Genomic DNA, 23,997 nt, shown 5'->3' on the forward strand with positions numbered 1-23,997 from the left:
AATAATATTTATGATAGTCTAATGATAGGTCATTGTGAATATAAAATGCATTATAGTTAAATAAAACTACGAAACAAACACTAAAAACACATTCTGACAATAAAAACATATTATAAAATATAAATAATAATAACAATAATAATTTGTAAAGTTAATATTAAATTGAATTATATAACAAATTAATTCTAATTATATAAAAATAAATAAATTACATTCAAATTTAAATTTCTAATTTATATTAAATTGAATTATATAACAAATTAATTTTGATTATATAAAATTGAATATAAATTAAATTAAATATATATAAATTTAAATTCTTGATTTAAAATTACAAGATTGAGTTTTTATATATATATATATTTTTAAATTTTTATTAAAAAATTACAAGGTTGAGTTTTTTTATATATATTTTTTAAATTTTTATAATAAACTACATTATTTGGTTAAATAATATTGATAAAAAATCTACTATATAATTTTTAACAAGACACTTTTCTCTTTACATCAAAAAATTTGCATTTAAAACCTGTTGAGACTAATCTTGACACAAACCAAATAGATGGTAGCTACTATGCTATTACAATTCACAATTTTCATCATAGTGAAAATAGATATAAGAGGTTTGTTGTGAGGAAAGTTGTGGATTCGGGAGAGATAAAGCACCCAGATATGATTCCATTGGAAATAATAATGGGGACCAGTATCATTAAATTGATTAAAACGTCATCATACGTGGTAGACAAACAGATTGCTTTGATCTAGTGCACAAAATGAATGACATGGTAAAGAACCAAATACAACTTTTGTAAATAACCCTAACACATTCAATTTTAAGTCTACCATATTTATGTGCGTCACTAGAAATCATATCTACACGTTCTATGTGAACTCTCATATTCCCGCTTCAGTTTTGGACAATCAAAGACACTAACCTGCTTCAAAGACTGGGAACCCTCAATGCCGGGCAGCTCTTCTAACTCGCTGTTTCTATGAACGTTCAGCGTTTCAAGTTTTGTCAGCTGTGCCAACCCGTGTATGCGCTTCAGCCCATCACATGAAGTTATATCCAAATACTGCAAAGATTCCAATCTTTCCAGACCTGACAGCTCCTCCATTGCTTCGCACCCGCGAATCTCTAATGTTTTAAGTGTTGCTGGCAATCCAGAGAACCATTCTGTTATCTTTAACTGTTTAAGATCCATATTTCTGAGTGCTAAATTGTCCAACTGAGTCAGCATTCTAATAGGTTCAGGGAAACGTTTGAAGGGGCACCGCTCGAACTCCAACTCCTGCAAGCTCCTTAGATCACCGAACGAAAGTGGCAACATTTCCAATTGAGAGCTGTTTATGAACAGACTTCTCAAATTACTTAGGTTTCCGATAGCTTCTGGCAATTCTGAAGATGACAAATACAATTCTTGCAAGAACCGTTGAGATGTAAGTTGGGGAGGCAATTCTGCGAAACACTCTTGAAGATTTAAGTGTTCAAGTGTGGTGATATTTCCCAGGGCTTCGCTTGCTATGGTGAAATCCCCACATCCTTGCAAACTCAGAAATTTAATACAACTTAAATTTCCGAAAGTATTTGGGAGGGTCTCCCATTGGTTGCAGAAAGACAAGTCAATATGCTGGAGATTGGTTAGATTCCCAAAGGATCCTGGGAGCTCCCACAATTCCTTGCAGCCAGACAAGTTAATATGCTGGAGATTGGTTAGATTCCCAAAGGAATTTGGGAGGTCTTTCAAACATGTGCACCCTTCCAAACTCAGAAATTTAATACAACTGAAATTTCCGAAAGTATTTGGGAGGGTCTCCCATTGGTGGCAGAAAGACAAGTCAATATGCTGGAGATTGGTTAGATTCCCAAAGGATCCTGGGAGCTCCCTCAATTCCTTGCAGCCAGACAAGTTAATATGCTGGAGATTGGTTAGATTCCCCAAGGAATTTGGGAGGTCTTTCAAACATGTGCATCCTTGCAAACTCAGAAATTTAATACAACTTAAATTTCCGAAAATATTTGGGAGGGTCTCCCATTGGTGGCAGAAAGACAAGTCAATATGCTGGAGATTGGTTAGATTCCCAAAGGATCCTGGGAGCTCCCACAATTCCTTGCAGCCAGACAAGTTAATATGCTGGAGATTGGTTAGATTCCAAAAGGAATCTGGGAGCAGCCGCAATTTCCAGCAGGAAGACAAGTTAATATGCTGGAGATTGGTTAGATTCCCAAAGGAATTTGGGAGGTCTTCCAAACATGAGCACCCGTATAAATGAAGATGTTGGAGGCTGCTCAAGTCCCCGAAAGACTCTGGCAATGCCTTCAGACCATTCACGTATAATTCCAAGTATTTCAAAGACTGCAGCTGACAGAATTCATCGGGCAAAGTCTCGAACGACGTTATAAACCACTCACGCCGGAGGACAACCTTCTCGAGGCGCCGCAGCTGCCCTATGGACTGTGGAATCTTTGGTAGCCTATAACCAGCGATGTACAACTCCCTCAGCTCCCGAGGTGCCTGCAATGCTCCCTCTATTTCAACTTCGTGCATCGTGGTATGTTGAAACAGCAAAGCAATTTTAATAATAAAGGAAAATAAAAACAACCTTTCGCCAATCAATTACATGACTACCTACCTGAGATTCAAGATGCCACAGTGTTTCCAGATTGCTTCCCTCTATATGTAAAACTCTTAAATTCTTTGTTGAAATATTCGGAGCAAGGAAGGAGTCCGGACAGTCATAGCAACGGAGCAATATAAGTTGCGGTGGCTGCTCAACGTTGAATACGCCTTCCACACAAGAACCCCGAAAATAGGTAGGCGCCCTCCACCTCAGCTCACTGACTCGACGACGGCGTTCGGCGGAATCTCGTATTCCTCCCACCTAAATTGTTATCGGGAGACTGTAAGAAATAATATTGACATTTTGCAAAGTCTAGGAATTCAAAATTTGACAGATCACAACACTATTTTGAAAGTCGGTCTAAAACTTCAATACGTACAGGCGACAGGTCCGAAAGGTTTTCAGTTACGCTCCAAATACGACGAAGCGAAGGTTCTTTGTCAGCCAGATATCTGCCCATGTCTCTGAGCTGGTCATGCATTCTTATGCATTCCACCATACATTCTTCTTCATCCCTTCCCGAACCTACTCTTTTCTTCCAAACCGCCTCCACCTCCACCTCCACGAGGTGCTTGTTCCGTAGAGTCTCCAGACCCAGCGATGCTGCCCACCCCGATTCCTCCCATATCATCATGGCTGTATCCTTCTCTTCTCCTACGAAGAAACAGGCAACGTCTAAGAATATCTTCTTTTCCTCATCATCCAGACTCTCGTAGCTAATTTCCAGTATCTTTTGTATCTGCGTGGGAAGAGTTTTGCGGATTTTACGCAATTGCTCTTCCCAGTGCTTAGGATTCTTCCCACGAAGTAGCGCCCCGATGACACTAAGAGATAATGGCAATTTACCGCAGGCATCCACAAACTTATTAACCAGATGCTCGAATGCTGCATCAAGAGGACCAGGTTGATGGAAGGCATGCCGGCAGAAGAGCTCTACGGAGTGTTGTAGACTGAGGCCTTCGAGAGTGTAAATAAATGGATCTTCAATTAATTCCCAAATTTGAAGTACACTTTTATCACGGGATGTTACTAGAATGAAGCTATCCTTCGCTGGTAAAACCGGAAGCAATGCGCGCAGCTGCCCTATATCATCCACATCATCTAAAATGATAAGAGCGTGCCAATGTGGGAGATGTTTTGCAAGAAGAGGGATACCTTCGTCAGTGCTGTTTATTTCCGTATCCTTCCCACTCAACTCCTTAATAAGTTGTCTCTGCAATTTCTTTAGTTCTCCTCTAGAGTCGTTTTCTCTGATATGAAATAAAAAGCTAGAACGACGGTACTCTTCCTTCTCGCGGTTATAGAACTCTTTTGCGAGGGTCGTTTTACCAATCCCCCCAAGTCCCACAATTCCTACAACCTTAGCCTTTCCACTTTCATGCTGCTGTAATCTTTCTTTGAAATCTTTAACTTTCTCTTCCAATCCAGTCGGATATATGGAGACATACAGGGGCGGTTTTGGAACTAATTTCAGCACTTTTTCGACGACATCTTTCAGCAGCTTACTCTCATCACTGAATAATATCAAAAATAAACTTACTAGTAAGAAATGTAGATAAAGTATGACATACCTATATGAATGAGACTAATGGAAAAAACGATCACAAAGGAAGAGGGAGAGATGAGTCCTAACCCATTATACGACGACTTCCCATCCAACTCGTAACCGCTAATTTCTGCTACATCATGGAGAGCCTTCTTCCATTCTCCAATGATTTCTGGCTTGTATCGTAGTTGACCATCTCTATTTCTCTTTTTTTGGAGCGAGCCCAGGACTTCACCATACACTCCCTTTTCTCCCTCCGTCCATCTAAGTACTGAAGGCTCGACATGGAAGAATATGGGAAGAATAGTTGAACCCTTCGTCCGCTTGCACTCCAGCATGAGCAGCAGCTCGTTCAGGCACCAGCTTGATTCACAATATTTGGGAGAAAAAATAGCTATATTAACCGAGGAAGCTCTAATAGCACCGTTTATCTGAGGTGTTAATTCTTCTCCCTTCTCCATTTCTTCCCTGTCCAGGAAGACTCGCAATCGATGATCCGTGAGGCGATCGTAAAGATGGCTGGCAAACGTTTTACCATCAGAGCCTCTGTGATTGAGGAACACATCGAACGCGTAGTAGGTGTTGCCATCCGCTGTGGAGGTGGAGGTGGAGGCGGAGGTGGATGCTGATTTGGAGGAAGATGCCATGGGATGCAGAACAGAAAAGATGGGGAATGCGCAATCAATCACCTCAATACACCAGTTGCTTCTGAGGCCGTTGGCACTGTGTAGCTCTATTTCTATCTCTCAATACTTGCCAAACCTGTAAACAAAACTGCAATTCAATATCTCTCAACACTTGCCAAACCAGTAAACAAAACTGCAATTCAATATCTCTCACTACTTGCCAAACGAGCAAACAACAATGCAATGCACTATCAAAATCATGGACACAATTACAATTACTTATCTAGCCATTTGTCTATTGTTGTTTCTTCAATTATTAGATAAAATTTAATTAAAAACAGTCCATAGTTTTAGTGGGTAATGGAGCCCAAAGCGTGTGGCATTTTCGTCCTCGGTACCATCTTTCACCAGTTGGTTTAGCCAACGACAGGGCCCCACATCACGTGTTTGTCTGGGTCCATTTTGCTTTAAAAAAATATGACTCATTTAAGTTGGTCTGGCCAGTTTAGCCAACGACATGGCCCCGCATCAGGGGTTTGTCTGTTCCATAAATCCATTTCCTTTTTAAAAAGGACGACATCGCCCCGCATCAGGGGTTTGTCTGTTCCATAAATCCATTTCTTTTTTAGAAAGGAGTTAAGTATGGAGGTGGAGGAATTGCTGGGATTGTTCAGAATCCAGGTGAAAAATTTTAAAAATTGTGTTTTTGATAGTAGAAATGGATTTAGCAGCTGGGCGAAAAAATTTCAAAAATCGTATTTTTGATAGTAGATATGGATTTAGCAGCTACGTGAAAAAATTTCAAAAAATCTTATAGACGCAGGGTTTGAATCGTGTTTTTGATAATAAAAATAGATTCAACACCATCAACAACGTCTAAAATACCTAAAATTTTGAAGTTTAACAACTATAACTTAGATTTACAACAATCTTTCCCAGATTTTCTCTAAAATGACCAGAATTTCTATAACTTTCCAAACAATTCTTCTAAATTGAACAATGCTTTTAACGAAAAAAATTTGATTTTAATTTTTCATCGAATAAAATTGATTTTGATTTTTCATGCAATACAACGTTGCCACGGATTCTTACATGCCACCCAACTTCTAAGTTACACTTTAGTTTCGTTTTGTGTTTTCCTTTTGAAAAACAATTTAAAAACTCATCCAACACCGTAAATAGAAACATCGTACAATGATCTATTTTATTGTTTTTGTTAGAATTATAGCCTTTGTTTTTATTTGTTTAATTTTTTATATACATATATTATAGCATTTGTTTATATATATATATATATTTATTTATTTTGCGAATAAATTTGTTTATATATATATATATATATATATATATATATATATTATAGTATTTGTTTTTTCTTCTTTAACACATATTTGTTTAGTTTTATATATATATTATAGTATTTGTTTTTATTTGTTTATATATAGTATAAATTCAAAAAATAGTTTTCTAATTTTCAGGATACAATTTGTTTTATTTGTTTACATATATATATTGCATAAATTCAAAAAATAGTTTTCTAATTTTTAGGACACAAATTTTTAGTGGAGGGTGTTTTATTTTTTGTATTTGTTTGTATTTGACAATTCATTTTAAAATAAAAATAAAACTAATTTTTTTAGTGGTCAATCTGTTGGTGAGTGCTCTAATACCAACACTGGGATGTTAGTGATTTGCCCAATGATGTTAGAATTGATGTAGTTTCACATCCTTTGCATAGGCCATGAGGAGGAAAGAGGCCTAAACAAATCTCCGATTAATATTAATATTATTATGTTTCCTTGTGCAGAGTTTTTACTCTGCAAAAGAGTGTGCAGGAAAACAAGGGTCATTTGCATATTGGGAGGGTGCTCTAACGCTAGCATTGTTATGTTTCTTTGTCTGGAACTTTCACTGTGCGGAGGATGGAGCATGTGCAGGAGAATGGGGTCCTTTGCATATTCTAGGGGAGCTTTAACACTGGTAATGTTATGTTACTGCTCTGCCCAATAGTATTGGAATTGATGTGATTGTCGATCCTCTACATAAATGAGGGGGGCTTCAACAAAATTTTAATTAAATTTCATTATTTTAGTGGGTAATGAAGCCAAAGTGTGTGGCATTTTCGTCGTCGATACCTTCACTACTTGGTAGTTAGTTTAGCCAACAACATGGCCCCACATCACGTGTTTCGTGTGTTTCATCATCCATTCACTTTGAAAAAAAAAAATATTCCTTTTCTTTCAATTTTACTTGAAAAAACTAACCTTTTTCTTTGATTTGATTTCATTGAATACCACTTGCCACTGATTCATACATGCCACCCAACGTTTCATTTTGCGTTTTTTATTTCAAAAATTATTCTCAACATGTGACTTTAGCGTTAAAAACCCCCCTTGGCGACATAGAGACATCGAGCAAGGAAATATTTTATTTGTTTTAAAAGTTGTTCATGACATAACTTTCAAAACGATCAACTTCAAATCACAAGTAACTAACAATTGCATCGAGAGGTGCAAAGAAACACTGAAGGAATAGAAGATTCAAAAAGATTTTATAGTTTCATTCTAATGTTTTGTTTCTATAGGGAATATAAAACCTCACTGGGTGACACAACACTGAAGGAATAGAAGATTCAAAAAGATTTTATAGTTTCATTCTAATGTTTTGTTTCTATAGGGAATATAAAACCTCACTGGGTGACACCCTCTTTACCAACATCACGTATTTGTTTTAAAAGTTGTTCATGACATAACTTTCAAAACAGTCAACTTCAAATCACAAGTAACTAGCAATTACACCGAGAGGTGCAAAAGAACATCGAATGAATAGAAGATTCAAAAAGATTTTATAGTTTCATTCTAATGTTTTGTTTCTATAGGGAATATAAAACCTCACTGGGTGACACCCTATTTACCAACATCACATCCCTAAATTCTTCAAGTTTTGCTAGTTTAGGAAACCCCAAATAATTGAGATTTAAAACTTTACCAACGACCTTGTTGAATTCTTAATAAATAACATAAATAAGATACCCTTTTCTTCCATGCTCTTTCCTAAGAAATTCAAGAAGCCAAGATTTAACATCTTCCATTGAAGCTTTCTCCATGTTTGAAGGCCCATAATTTCTTGTATAAAACACTAGAACGTTCTGATAATCTTCAGTCTGGATTTGATGCAGATATCTTATTGAGCGTAATTCACTCATTTTAGCCTACCCATTAAAGCATTGATCATGTGGCATTTAATGCATTGAAGGTCAAGATAATTCCCATGATATTCACTATAACATTTGGGATCAATAAATGACCAATCCACCATCATTGTAGGAATATAATGAGAAGTCCTGCAATGGCTAGTAAAAGTAGAGAATGAGGACATATTTTCAGTATAAAGGACTACACCCATAGATCTTCAGTCTGGATTTGATGCAGATATCTTATTGAGCGTAATTCACTCATTTTAGTCTACCCATTAAAGCATTGATCATGTGGCATTTAATGCATTGAAGGTCAAGATAATTCCCATGATATTCACTATACCATTTGGGATTAATAAATGACCAATCCACCATCATTGTAGGAATATAATCAGAAGTCCTGCAATGGCTAGTAAAAGTAGAGAATGAGGACATATTTTCAGTGTAAGGGACTACACCCATAGTGTTGAAATCGGTATTTTCATAATAAGTTGGGAGTATCATGTCCCTCACGTCATCAAAATCTACAAAGGAAAGTAATCTACGAACCAAGTCTACTGTTGGTTGATAAAGTTGCCCTGGTTTCTGCAACATGAAAAAATATCCAGTGAATCAGTTGGAAACTTACAGCTAGGCTAGACTCCCAAAAAGCATAAATGGACAAAACTTGAGCATTTTTGGCATTGTATACACTCAAAAGAATTTCATGCAAACATCACTAGTTGATGGTCCTATTCTTGTTTTGTTCTAGGGTTTTGTTTTCCTCAGGCCCAGTGATGACAATTTGTGAGCCTTTTTTATGACAACTCTTGTGGCTACATATAATACATGCAAAATATCTACTTCAAAAATAGTAAGGCATATTAATCGATATTCACAACGTCTTCGGTCCTTGTCTATTAATCAAGTGGTAGGATGTGTTACAAATACTTTAGCTTTTCTCAAATTGACTAAACGAAACCTGAAATTGAAAATTGTTAAGACTCAAGTATTTTTGCTACTGCTAGCCTTCGGTTTGAACCATCTAAACTTTTAAAAGATAACAAACCACTTTAAAAGAACATTGAATATCTTCACTTCTTCGGCCAACAATTAGAATTTGATGTCTAAGATTTAAAAGTGTCTATTCTTTTCAGGATATGTATACGCTTGGGGAATTTTGAAGTCTAAAATGGGCCTCTTAAGAAAAATGTACAACCAAAAGAAACTTTATAAGAACCAATAAGAATCAAGATGATGATGTCAACCATCGGGGATGATTCGCCATTTTTGGAATAAAAAAGTAAAAAGATTAAAAAAATAATAAAATAATAAAACTATTTATTCAACTCATATTTACAACTGATCTCCTTAAGGTTTTACTCAAATTTCGAGTGGGAGTACTCGTTGAATGAAAAATTTAATTCTTCATCCAAGGAATACCCATGCTACATACTTTTGATGAACCCTACTACACGAAAAATGAGAAATATATGAAAAACGTGATTGCAATCATGTTTTTCATGTATTTCTCATTTTTCAAAATCACGTTTTTAATGTATTTCTCATTTTTCGTGTAGTTGGGTCCATCGAAAGTATGCAACATGAGTACTCCTTGAACGAGGAATCAAATTCTGCATCCAACGAATGTTTCCGCTCGAAATTTGAATGAACCCATTGAGAGATAAGTTGAAAATACGAGTTGAAAAAATAGTTTTTATTTTTTCCCTTTAAAATTTGATGATGTAATTTAATCTTATTTTATTATTTCCACTATTATTTTATTATTTCCTTAGGAGGCCCATTTTAGACCTCAAAATTCCCAAAATGAAAAAATGTAAATATACCGCAACACAAATATACAAAACATTAGAAAAATTGAAATTCCATTTGAAGGAAAAAGCAAAAAAAACTAAGGCAAAGGAAGAATTGAGGTTAAATATCACTATGATTATAAAAAGATAAATAGAAACCTATTTTGGTGGTAAAATGTTATTTCCTCCTTGAAAAAAGCTATAATAGGGATTAAGCATCATGTATTACCATAGGGCTCCCACCTACAAATTTATGGAAAAACAATATTTCTTTCAAATTTTTTGGTTAAATTGTTACTATGGCTGGTGATATCCAAAGAAAATCTCATAATAGATGATTTGACCTCAATGCAGAAGGGCAATGTTTCTTTCAAATTTTTTGGTTAAACTGATACCATGGCTCACGTGATATAAAAATAAAATCTTGTAAGAATTCATTAACAAACAATATATGTTAAAATTTGAAACAATTTCCAATATTGCAGTAGAAATTACTAACCAAAAAGAACATTGGTCTTTGGTAGCTTGTTGATAGAATAGACCTTTTAAACTCAAATTGGAAACGAAATTGTTTGACAATTGTGGAAGCCACTACAAGACAAGCTAGATGGTTTTAACTGCCTTGTACAAAACAAATTTTAAATGCAATACCTGTTTTACATAAGATTGAATGTCCAATCTAAATATCATCTATTGGAATGTTGTATACTGATACCTAGAAAATTGTATACGTCTATTAAAGCTTCTCTAGGTGGATATCCCTTTTCAGATGAAAGTATGAATCAAAATACTAAAAAGAGAAAAAAGAAACCTCTCTCATTTCTTGGATGACAAACTTCACAGGTTTAGAATAAAGAGTATAATACAAGTGTATCCTTTGCAGTTCTCGACATTTTATTGGAGTTAGATGGACCTTGGCAAGAGTCGTACGCTCACCGCAAGAAACGAGTGTCTTACTTCAGTGCCCAACACAGCGCCGCTGGATTCCAATAGTTATCTAATACAAAAGAAAATACTAGCTTAAGTCATAAAATCTCATAATGTAAAGTCGATCATGATACTCTCAGCGATGGTGCATGCAGAATACCTCTTTATTGACATGTCTTTCGTGGTCTCCATACAACTGTAATGCCTCCTCAACAGGGGTACCTGTGTATACAAGATATGCACATTACTATCAACCTTGTTCATCCTTTACCTGACTATTAAAATATCATAAAATGGGATCACACATCAAACATCAAAATTTTAATGCAGAGTGGTGGACATAACTTACCAAGCACAACATTCAATATTGAATATATTCATATATTTAGAGTACTAAACCAGATTGCCTTCAGGAATCCAAAGACAGTCTTGTCCCAATAACTGAAGGTAATTAGACCAGAGCAGCTTCAGCAAATTTGAAAATGGCATAATTTTTGTGTGTGAACTAGTTGAGCCATGTTGCGATGCCTATTTTTGTTTTTTGCTTGTATTTAAGCATGTTTAGCTGATATGATTTAAAGCTGTGTTTTTTATACACTGGAGACCATAAATAGCTTATTTTTTAGACAGAGAGGCAGATCAAAAGTAAAAAGAACGCCACAAGGTACTTAACAATAGAAGAAAATAATATTTGAAGTCGCTTCAGTGAATCTGAAAAAAGGAAGCTATTTTATATCTGAGCTTAGTTGAGCCATGTTATAACGCCTATTTTTGCTTTTGTTATATTTATGGTTTAGGTGAAATGATTTAAAACTCTGTTACTTGAACATTCTCAGCGCTGTAAATGGCTCTTATTTTGGACAGATGATGGTTATTTGTTTTGGACTGTCAAAAAACTCTACCTTTTATAAGTATAAGAATTTGAAGCTAAGATTTGAAATATGTAAGTAATAGAAGGTGAGGACAAAACTCTCCCTTTTATAAGTATAAGAATTTGAATCTAAGATTTGAAATATGTAGGTGATAGAAGGTGAGGACAAAACTTGTTCAATTCCTTCGAATATAGAAGGTGAGGACAAGACTTGCTTCAATTCCTTCGAATATAACACGTTCTAGCTTACGATCAGCGCAATAACGGGAGGGGTATGTGTTACTCAAATTACTATCTTGAAGAGGCCACAATAACACCATGGAAGTTGCAGAAAACTGGTCAGAGTATCAAGTTTTTCATCCCCTGAATAGCAAGCTACAAATGTCTAAGAGTGATACGGTTGACCTTCAAATCTTTGCTTGCATTTCCTGCCCACCCCAAAAACTCTGCAGTCAAATACTCCAAAATATACAACAACAGTTGCTCCCACTCTGACATTTCAAGATATATGAGATTTCAGCAGGCGATAGATATGTCCCATTGGGAACTGCATCAAACAAAAAGATACTCAAGGTGAGTGAGGCCGAGGCCTCTCTGAGGTTGTTTCTTGATACCCGGTAGTAGTACAACGGTCATCGCCTCATCCCGAGTGTAGTGCAAGACCCTGTTGAAGTCTATTGTTGAATCCTCTCCAAAAACATAAGAGACAACTCTCTGGTAAAACCAAATCACCTTGCGTCCAAATCACACCCATGAGAAAATTTCCATGACGACGCTGATAATGAAGAGTAAAACCCCAGATTTGACAGAGAAACATCGTGTTGGGTGAAAGAAAGAAATCTGAGAAGTGGAATTTCCAATATGGACATTTTGAGTGGCGAAGAAAAAAATATTGATATCGACCAATCTTCCAGCCATTAGCATCCAAGTTGAGACTACTCGCAACCGTGAGCACACCAAACCCCCAGAGAAACAGAGAAAATGATTAGGGCATGCTTTCTTGAACTAAAATTATCAATCTGATGATTAGACATGTCTAAGGTTGAAACAAACCTAAAAGCAAAAGAAGCCCAAAAGCACTGTTCAATCTCAGTAGAAGGAATGATGAATATAAAGTTAAAAGGCTAATTCCCAACAACTTCTTTAGGCACATATCATTAACGGGAAAAACCAGTGTTACTTGGGAGCGGGAGCGAAAACAGGAGCGAGGGCGACATTTTTAGAAGCTCTCAGTTTGGGAGCGAATCCCGGAGCATTTTTTAATAATATATATCTCTTTTTATATTTTGATAGATATATGTCAACAAAAACATGTAGAATAATGATTGAACCATACAACAACAATCATCTAGAAGTTATAATCTTCATCAATCACATCCACAAGTTAGTAACATAGTAACATACAACATATTGAGTCTCATGATTCATCAATATTAAAGTTTCAAGCTTTCAAAATTCAATATATAATATTTATCATCATTGATCACCAAAGTTGTGCTTGTAAGCTAAGTGTAACCATTACAACAAATAATATCTAGCATGAAATGAAATGTTATAAAATGAAATGAAATGAAACAACTTTCAACTTTCATGAAGCATCATATTCATAATTCATTACCAATGAGTTATGATTGCCAACTTCAAACTTAAATTGTCATATATTGTTTAAAAAAATACCATAATAAATATGAAAGAGTCAATAGTTATAAAAACTACTAGAAACTAGAAAAGAGAAGTAAATCTATTATCTATTTCTTATGCTTGGGCCTCTTGCCACCACGAGAAATGTCTAATTTTTTAGTCTTGTTGGAAAATCAGGGTCTTTGTCATTAATATCACCCTCTAAGCATTAATATCCAGAGGTATCTTTGTCATTACCTCTGTATCTATATAGGGATCTTTGTCATTAATATCACCCTCTAAGAATTAACCTAAGATAAAAAAAGCATAGCATGTCAAATCAAGATTTTGTTTGAGTGATGTGTATATTTTTAGGAGGGTCATGATAGAGGACTTCGACAACCAATGTCACTAACATCAAGGTACATAGAGGGATTGGTGCTCTTGATTAAATACGAGTTCCATACCCTAATACATGACAAAATTCAATGGAAACATTGTAATCCCCCAATCCTGAAAAATTGATAAGTCTACTGGATTTTGAATGAAATCTAAAATTCTACTTTCTCCATATGAAATCCAATGAAGCCGGAACCACTCTCAAACATCCCGAGTCATTTCATAGTAATGTTAAAAATTCAAATAAAAGGATGAAAATGAAGATCAAGGAGAATGTCACTTTTACTTTAAGAATTTAACATTACCATGAATAGCATATCAATACTAGGGACATAGACTTGATCATTAAGCTGCCCCACTCAAAATCTATCTGTTTCTTTCAAAAAAAATTGCATTTCGAACATTACTACAAAAAAAAAAATTGCAAAGAAGGCAAAACGCTCCCAAAAAGGCAGGGAGTGAACCAAAATTTCCTTAGGGAGCGTGCTCCCGAGTCGCTCCCACCCGTAGCGCAGATTGGGAGCGGGATCAAGGGGGGGCGCTCCCCACAACACTTGGAAAAACCACCAATGCCCATAGAAGCCTCGTGACAAGAAATCCGAGGGTGTAAAACAAACTAGTATCTTTTGGAACAATATAAACAGCAGGTCGCTTTGACCAGGATCCTAGCAACAAAGGCACTCTCAGTCCAACAAGTGTATTAAACATAGGTCCTGCATAGCAACCTGACATTGCAATCTGAACCCCATCTCCTCCATTCAATGCTAAAGCAACATTTTTCATCCAATCACCCATTGAATTCCTTCCCCAATCACCCATTGAATTCCTTCCCCAATCCAGCATTGTCAAGCCCAAGATTGATGGATTTATCTCAAAATTAACACAAAAGGAAACCAACAGAGCCACCAACTCATTTGCAATGATGTGAAACCACATTATACTCATTAGGAAACCTCCAACAACCCAAGGAAACAAGAATGTCCGTGGAGGGTGTTGTCTTCGTTATAAAATATCAAATGGTTCCAAATATAACACCCAAAATTCCTCCAACAACATATGCTACCTTGCCAATACCCAAGGGCTTGACTTCTTGAATATTCCAGCGCAGAGCCAAAAGAATTGGTGACAATGTTACAGATGCAACTGCAACTTTTTTAACCATCAGTCATCCTCCACTATGGGAGGATCGGTTGTCTTAGTATTGTCAATGACCATTCAACAAAACACTGTTAAAAGCCAAATAAAGAACACATCGTTTGATAATTTTCACTGTCCTCACGCCATCCCCACAGGGGCCTAGTCTCTTCTACTGTCCTTGACAGTCCCTGGTTTGAGAGAATAGCTACATTTGACGCCCACATCCACTGAGGCAATGAAGTCTCCAAAAGCCCATGACCAGCAGCCAACCTGTAGTTGACTCTAAATCCAAAAGAGGGCTATACATGGAATTATCTTCATCTTCACAACCGAGAGGAATAGTACTTCTAGGGAAAGACTACATGGGTGTCACTGAATCCCACTTTAAGTTCCGAGTTTGTTTCCTCATAAACTCATTTGCTGCGAGAGTGAATGCATATAGAATGTATATTGAAATAAAAGCCAGTGCTCCCCACAAATTAATCTTTCCAATGAACAGAATCAGAGAAAGTGAAGAAGGGTCAATAGGAAGAAACGAACATCTCGTATAAAGCTTCGGCGATCAATCTATGCACACAACACTATTGAGTCCCACCTCACCAACATCAGCCCCCATAAAAGCAGTAATACTAGCAAATAGATCAGGTGCTCCATTTTTAAGAGGAAGAAGAGTCACTCTGACCACTGTTGGTGGTAGCTTCAAAAGCCTGGACAATTTCTCTACAGAACAACAAAAGTAATATGCCGCAGTGTTACCCAACATATAGAATAACGCGACAAGCCAGAGAGCTAAGATGACATAGCCAAAGATGGGCCATTTATCACATGTGCAGTAGAAAAATGATATGTACTCAAAAAATTCCCCCGGATGTGCACTGCTTGTGGGCTTCCATATCCTGTGTGTTCTTTCAATCCTGCACATAGAGAATCAGACTGAACATTCTGCACAGTTTCCAAACCACTCGGCACCACAAGGCCTGTTTCTAACGAGTTTTCTATTACAGGGTGTTGTTATTTGTCTGATGGGCTTTTAGCCAAAATTCCTGAAAAATTAAGGCTTGGTTATGATGGGTTTTGAATAGGAATTCTCAACCTGTTGTGGTCTATATCCGAAACTGAATTATCTCTATTGAATATCCATTTGTGTGATGCTTTTGGGCCACTGTTGGATTCAAATCTCTCCGAGCTCCATCTAAAAGAGACTTTTGAAGAATCCCCAACGAGGAAAAGAGGGGATTTCACAAGGTTTCTGCGGTCAGAAAGAAAAATTTTAAAATAAATAGCAGAACAGCAAACCCTAGATTATACAGTATGCGAAAGTGTTTTCACAGTTTGCCCAAACCTGGTTTTGCCGTAATTTTCACTCAAAAAACCAAATTATATTTCCCCAGCTCGACTAATACAATTTGGGTCATCGATTTTCCATATTCTCCATAGGCGTGTTGAGGAATTCAACCTTCAAAGGGAAAATATTTGGGAATTTCTATGCTCCCAACCCGTAACAACAATTCTGAAAAAGGATAACAAATATTTATTCTAGACAGAAAATGCATACGGGTGCGAAATTCTGGTAATGGGCATAAGCTGAAACGGAAGAAACAATCAAAAGGGTACCTGAATTCGACTTGCAATCGCTGATTTTGTGGATTCTGGATCAAATATTGTTGCTGGAAAGTTCATAAGGGTACCCGAATTCAACTTGCATTCGCTGATTTTGTGGATTCTAGATCAAATATTGTTGCCGGAAAGTTCGTAAAGACCTCGACGCTACGATTATCAATTTTCCCAGTTTATTATTAAACAGGTAATCTGATAAAGAAGGCCAAAAAAGAACCACGCTGCGGTGCAGGCACTCTTTATATGCCAATACATTTTTGGCGTCGTTGATGGAGGCGGAGGCAATTATGGAGGCAGAGGAATTGCCGGGACTGTCCAAAGTGACCGGAATCTGGACAAAAAAATTTCAAAAAATCTTGTAGATGCAGTATTTGAATCATGTTTTTTTATGGTAGAAATAGATTCCGCACCATCAAAAACGTCTAAAACACCTAAAATTATGAATTTTAACAGCTTTTCCTTAGATTTACAAAAGTCCCTGCCACATTTTTTCAAAATATGGTTGGAATTTCCAAAACTTTTAGGGCAAAAAAGCATAATTTTTAAACTATGGCTACATTTTTAATTAGACAAAAGACAACAGAAAATAAACACTTGTTATTGGTCGGAGTTGGGGTATCCCGTGCAATACATGGGCCATAACTTTCAGGGCAAAAAAGCATAATTTTTAAACTACAAAAGATGCCGAAAATAAACACTTGTTATTGGTTGGAGTTGGGGTATCCCGTGCAATACATGGGCATTCAGACTAAATCAGTACTTATGAATAACTGGTTAGGTGATCTAACTATTCAGAATGGCTTCAATCGGTTGATTGAGAAGATTCTGTTGTAGTGGTTCAAGTTAACATAGCTGAAAAACATCCAAGATGACCAAAGGAAAAAAATATTTCTATCTTTACACCTTGTTACAAGCATCAATATCCAGTGAATATACGTGACCCATACCGCACGATTATTCTCTTATAATTTGGTCATACAGGCTACCTCTTACCTTCCAGATTTTTGGGTTCAAGAAACATCAGAAAATTTCAGGCACCATAAAGAATCAATTATTGGTCCCAAGCTTTTCTTTTCCCTAGTTCCTTACTGCAACAGAGGAAAGTGGATCTTGAGTTCTTGTTTGGTCAATTGTTTGTAAGATTTGTTTTATTTAACATAAACCTGTTAAACAATTTTAGAAAATAAGGCGAAGGACAAATGGAGGCAATTATATTGTTGGCCTCCTCTGCTAGTTCATGTTAAAACTGGAAACATTTATTGTATCAATTACAGCTTCTTTCATACTAAAGGTCCTACACCATTCAAGGATTTATTTTCTGTTTTTTATTTTGGCTTTCTGAACTTGTGTAGCTCTCATACCTTTGTAGTATCTCTTATTAATTTTGGAGTTGCATTAGGCATTCTCAATTCTGTCTTTTACTATAGTCTTGTTGACTGCATTTTAGTTCATTAGAGGATATCAGGGAATCAATTGCCGCTTCTTTCATACCAAAGGTCCTACACCATTCAAGAACTTATTTTCTGTTCTTTATTTTGGCTTTCTGAACCTGTGTAGCTCTCTTGTAGTATCTCTTATTAATTTTGGGGTTGCATGAGGCATTCTCAATTCTGTCTTTTACTATGGTCTTGTTGACTGCATTTTAGTTCATTAGAGGATATCAGGGAAGTTTAATATTAAAAGTGGAAATATTTTTCTATCATTTTCTGCTTATTTCATGTGGACAACTTTAGGGTTTGACCACTTATAGCATTGATGGGAGTAGTTTTTTATGTGTTCAATTCATGCTTTTGTACCATTTGCATGTTCTAGGTATCACAAGTGTATCAAACAATGAAAACCATAGCCCTTTCAAGGATGATACCTTAGAAGCTTATTGTGGATGTTGTGAAGTACAATTTCTTACAGCTGAAGATTGACCATTTAAAAGGCATTGTACAGTTTGGTAGTCAGGTGAAGAATTTAGTTTTCTGGTTTTCATTGTTTTGAATACAAAATTAAGCATTGGCTAATTTTGAGGATGTTGCTTCTGTTCATGGAGTATTTTTGAGGGTGAAGATGTTGCTTCTGTTCATGGAGTATTTTTGAGGGTGAGGATGTTAAAATCTAGCTATTTCGTGGAATTATTTCTGCAGGACCTCGAATCAGACCAGATTCAGAATCATTTAGCCATTCTTATGAAGTGCTTAAACAAGGGTAGCAGATAAACTTGAAGATGCCTCAATTTTAGCATACAAATAAGGGCATATAGATGAAGGAGATGGAGGTGGCTTTGCTCCATACATTCAAGTGCTTCTTCATTGAAGTTAAGGGTGACAATATATGGCATTTTTGCTTCTATAATAGTAATTTTATATTAAACGTCATTGCATTGCAATGCAGGTGAATAAAGAAGGCCTAGAGTTATTGAAGATTTCCATTATGGCAAGGTTGGAATTTTTTAAATTTTAATCTTTTTCCTTGTGGACCTTTCATTAGTTAGAATGTTGTTGAGATTAGTTACCTGTAAATGGTCAAAACTCATAAAATGTTCTACTTTTCCAAAAAGAAAAAATCATTATATGTCGAAAAGAAATATACATGTTTCAAAACTCATAAAATGTTCTACTTTTCCAAAAAGAAAAAATCATTATATGTCGAAAAGAAATATACATGTTTCGCCTATATATGGCTGAGCATAGCCATTTTTGGTTCCACTATGGAAACCTGTAAATTCACCTATGCATATAAATCTGCCTAAATCTGAATACAACAGGCAACGAAAACAAAAATCCATCTGGCTATCCACTGATACACACAAAACGAAAATCACTTCTTTTTTCAACATTGCAAACGAAAGATTCTGCAAAAGGCTCTATACCCTGATGTCTATTGATTCCATGAAAGTGCCATCAACAATTTCCCATATACTAAAAGTACCAGCTGAGAGCTCCAGTGCTTCCTTACATAGTTTACTCCAGCGCTTCCTTAGATAGATTATCTGCCTGGGCATTTAGCTCCCTGAAAATATGCTTGAAAGAGAGCCAATTGAAACAATGAAAGGAATCAAGAATGGTCTGGAGAATAGCGTTGACGGGAATACTTTCAATGATAATTTCATTGTTTGCCCATTTCATTACCATCTGTGAATAACCAAAGATCTGAGACCATAAACCCAGAAATTATGCTTTGCTGTTGGCTCCCTACCATGAGCATATTTAACTTGAACAAAATCAATTTTCCTTATGAAAAAAACTACACCAATAACACAAAGGGGAGGATTTCTTTAGCATGCTCCATCGAAATAACCCCAAGGAATAATATGGTCCAGGGAGGATAGGTAGTTAGATAGATTTTCTATAGTTAGATAGATTTTCTATATGGACCAAATAGATAGATTGTTGCGCAATTTACACCGCATCATGAATCTGTCTCCCTTCGAAGAAACCAGATTCTTCTTTTGAGATCACTTCGCTAAGGATGGGCTCTAAACAAGGAGCCATGACCTTAGCTAAGATCTTATATATAGTATTGCAAAAAGATATAGGTTTGAAATCCTCAAAAGGGAAACCAACCTGTTTTTTCGAAATGAGAGCTATATGGGTCTTATTGAAGTAGCCAAGGACTTTCCCTGACCACTGAGATTCCTGAATCACCAAAAAAAAAATGATCGAGTTTGATTAAATCATAAAAATTGGAATTGAATTTGACCATAAACAAATCTGGACCATGGCTCTTGTCTTTTTGCAGAGAGGAAAGAGCATATAAAACCTCCACTTCAGAAACTTTGACCACTAGATTCAAGGTCATCTCTTCCAAAAATACAAGACGAGAACAAATTTGAGGCTTTCAGAATCTCTTGAATGTGACATCCTGAAGGTTAAGTAAACAGAGAGCTAAAATTCCTTACGCTCTCTTCTGCCATTTCAGGTTAGGAACAGAGCTCCCCATTGCTAGAATACATGAATGAATGTGCCATATAGTATTTAAAATTTCCAGAAAATGGTGTATCTATGGAAAATTTCATGTTATCATCACTTTCCTTGATCCATATGGCATGGCTCTTCAGGCGTCATTTAGACTCTTCTCTTTTTAATAGGCTTTGTCCAGTGTTATTTGGGAGCGGGAACGAAAGCGGGGAGCGGGAGCGATATTTTCAGAATCTCTCAGTTTAAGCATTTTTTATATAATATATATATTTTTTATATTTTGATACATATATGTCAACAAAAACATGTAGAATAATGAATTAGATATAAAAAACATAAAAAAAAACATAGATTGAACCATATAACAACAACCATTTAGAAATTATAATCTCCGTCAACCACATCCACAAGTTAGTAACATACAACATATTGAGTCTCATGATTCATCAATCTTAAAGTTTCAAGCTTTCAAAATTCAATACATAACATTTATCACCATTGATCACCAAAGTTGTACTTGTAAGCTAAGTGTAACCATTACAACAAATAATATCTAACACGAAATGAAATGTTATAAAATGAAATGAAATTAAACAACTTTCAACTTTCATAAAGCATCATATTCATAATTCATTACTAATGAGTTATAATTGAGTTATAATTGCCAACTTCAAACTTAAATTGTCATATATTGTTTAAAAAAATATCATAATAAATATGAAAGAGTCAATAGTTATAAAAATTACTAGAAACTAGAAAAGAGAAGTAAATCTATTATCTACTTATTATGCTTGGGCCTCTTACCACCACGAGAAATGGCTAATTTTTTAGTCTTGTTGGGAAATCAAGATCTTTGTCATTAATATCACCCTCTAAGCATTAATATCCAGAGGTATCTTTGTCATTACCTCTGTATCTGTATAGGGATCTTTGTCATTAATATCACCCTCTAAGCATTGACATAAGATAGAAAAAGCATAGCATGTCAAGTCAAGATTTTGTTTGAGTGATGCATACATTTTTAGGAGGGTCATGATAGAGGAGTTCGACAACCAATGTCACTAACATCAAGGTACATAGAGGGATTGATGCTCTTGATTAAATACGAGTTTCATACCCTAATACATGACAAAATTCAATGGAAACATTGCAATCCCCCAATCCTGAAATCCTAAAAAACTAATAAGTCTGCTGGATTTTGAATGAAATCTAAAATTCTACTTTATCCATATGAAATCCAATGAGGCCGGAACCACTCTCAAACATCCTGAGTCATTTCATGGTAATGTTAAAAATTTAAGTAAAAAAATGAAAATGAAGATTAAGCATGAATAGCATATCAATACTAGGGCCATAGACTTGATCATTAAACTGCCCCACTCAAAAATTATTTGTTTCTTTCAAAAAAAATTGCATTTCGAACATTACTACAAAAAAAATTGCAAAAAAGGCAAAACGCTCCCAAAAAAGCAGGGAGCAAAAAAATTTTAGGGAGCGCGTCCCAACCCGCTCCCGCCCAGAGCGCGGATTAGGAGTGGGATCGGGGGCCACTCCCCGCAACACTGGCTTTGTCTAACATCCTCTGCACAGTTTCCAAAACACTGGGCACCACAAGGCATGTTTCTGACGAGTTTTCTGTTACAGGGTGGTGTTGTTTATCTGCTGGGATTTTAGCCAAAATTCCTGATAAATTAAGGCTGGGTTATGATGGGTTTTGAATAAGAATTCTCGACCTATGCGGTCTATATCGGAAACTGAATTATCTCTATTGAATATCCATTTGTGTGATGCTTTTGGGTCACTGTTGGATTCAAATCTCTCTGAGATCCATCTAAAAAAGGCTTTTGAAGAATCCCCACCGAGGAAAAGAGGGGATTTTACAAGGTTTTTGCCATCAGAAACAAAAATAAACAGCAGAACAGCAAACCCTAGAATATACAGTATGCGAAAGTGTTTTCGCAGTTTGCACAACCCTGGTTTTGCCACAATGTTCACTCAAAAACCAAATTATATTTCCCCAGCTAGACTAATACAATTTGGGTCATCAATTTTCCGTATTTTCCACGGGCGTGATCAAGAATTCAACCTTCGAAGGGGAAAATATTTGGGAATTTCTATGCTCCCAATTTGGGTCATCAATTTTCCGTATTTTCCAGCGTGATCAGGAATTCAACCTTCGAAGGGGAAAATATTTGGGAATTTCTATGCTCCCAACCCGTAACAGCAATTCTGTAAAAGGATAACAGATATTTATTCAAGACAGAAAATGCATACGGGTGCGAAATTCTGGTCATGGACATAGTTGAAACGGAAGAAACAATCAAAAGGGTACCTGAATTAGACTTGCAGTCGCCGATTTAGTGGATTCTGCATCAAATATTGTCGCCGGAAAGTTTTGTCAGCCCAAAAATGGATCTGACATGTTTAATACTAAACAGGGAATCTGATCAAGAATCGGAAAAACGCTACGATTATCAATTTTCTCCGTTTATTGTCAGCCCAAAAATGGATCTGACATGTTTAATACTAAACAGGGAATCTGATCAAGAATCGGAAAAACGCTACGATTATCAATTTTCTCCGTTTATTGTCAGCCCAAAAATGGATCTGACATGTTTAATACTAAACAGGGAATCTGATCAAGAATCGGAAAAAAAAAACCCACACTACTGTTCATATACCATGTGGCTATTTTTAATTAAACAAAAGACGACTAAAATAAACACTTGCCATTGTTCATATGCCATGCGGCTATTTTTAATTAAACAAAAGACGACTAAAACTAGCAATTGTCCCAAAAGGTACAAAGAGAGGCCGATAGGATTAGTAAAAGGAAGAAAGTTCTATAGATAGTCAAGCATATATGAAGTTCAGTAGTGACGAAGGCAATAACCACGTTGACCATCCTGTACCAGTGCATTTGATATTAAAAGAACAAAACCAAAACCAAACCATTCATATCAATATAGTAAGTGTAGAACGCGTTCATACTTAAAGCTCAATAGATTCAATAGATTATTGGCAAGACGCTTTTCTTTTTAAATAAAAAGTAAATTACAACGTTGTACATGGTAAATGAAAAGTGGAGAAATTTGTGACTGGTTGACACAAAAAAGTAGCCTTGTCGCCTTGTCTATAGATGAACCAAAAAGTAGTAAGACAAAAATCCCTCAGAAGGAGAAGAAAAAGTACATTATGTAATGTGCATAATTTCTATGTATATACGCTTGCTTGAGAAAGAACCAAACATAGAAGAATTAGACTATGATGTTTTGAAAAGCAGTGATATTGTATGAAAAAATGAAAAACAGAGTAAAGTTGCTCAGAACTTCATTAATACTTTTGGGGACTTCTTTCAAAGTTTAAGACTTTTTTATGTACAACAAATCCGTTTCTCTTAATGAACTGCACTATCCAAATTTGGTGTCGTTTCTGGACAGTAATATTTCTGGTACAGAAATGGTATGGAAATGCGGCCAACATGCAATTAGCCTTTTCTAAAAAAAATTAGTCTCTGCACCTGGAACCAAAGTTTGAGATCTTCAACGGGCACAAGATGGTGAATTTCAACGTTTTGTTGCTTGGTCGAATTATCTGGTTGAATATCCAGTAATTTGTGGGGCCTTTAAAATAGCATCTTTAATTTTCAGACCAAACATCCTATTTTACTTGGCAAACCTTCTCAGCTTGTTGCTACATGGCTCATCACCTTTCTTTCAAGAAAAATGAATTCCC

The 23,997-nt window shown here is 35.9% G+C and overlaps 1 protein-coding gene across 4 annotated transcripts; it reads right to left on the minus strand.

Annotated features, from left to right (window-relative positions):
• Window positions 1-692: 692 nt before the first annotated feature.
• Window positions 693-22,913, minus strand: LOC149210113 (disease resistance protein RML1A-like). 4 transcript variants are annotated; one of them, XM_089396622.1, is made up of 9 exons: window positions 22,595-22,913; window positions 19,909-19,980; window positions 19,215-19,354; window positions 10,871-10,932; window positions 10,720-10,780; window positions 4,256-4,942; window positions 3,002-4,136; window positions 2,635-2,883; window positions 693-2,516 (listed from the first exon to the last, which is right to left on the minus strand). In XM_089396622.1, exons 6-9 carry the CDS (start codon window positions 4,813-4,815, stop codon window positions 861-863), a joined length of 3,600 nt encoding a protein of 1,199 aa, XP_089252748.1. In that variant the 5' UTR covers window positions 4,816-4,942; window positions 10,720-10,780; window positions 10,871-10,932; window positions 19,215-19,354; window positions 19,909-19,980; window positions 22,595-22,913; the 3' UTR covers window positions 693-860. The 4 variants fall into 4 exon arrangements, 3 of the variants coding, with proteins under 3 accessions (XP_089252748.1, XP_089252747.1, XP_089252749.1); XM_089396621.1 differs by lacking the exons at window positions 19,215-19,354; window positions 19,909-19,980; XM_089396623.1 differs by lacking the exons at window positions 19,215-19,354; window positions 19,909-19,980; window positions 22,595-22,913 and adding an exon at window positions 16,352-16,632.
• Window positions 22,914-23,997: the final 1,084 nt, after the last annotated feature.

Source organism: Pinus tabuliformis, chromosome 1_2 (genome assembly GCF_031772625.1).
Source record: "Pinus tabuliformis cultivar Carrire ecotype Pingquan chromosome 1_2, CPIR1, whole genome shotgun sequence".
NCBI classification, from domain to species: domain Eukaryota; kingdom Viridiplantae; phylum Streptophyta; class Pinopsida; order Pinales; family Pinaceae; genus Pinus; species Pinus tabuliformis.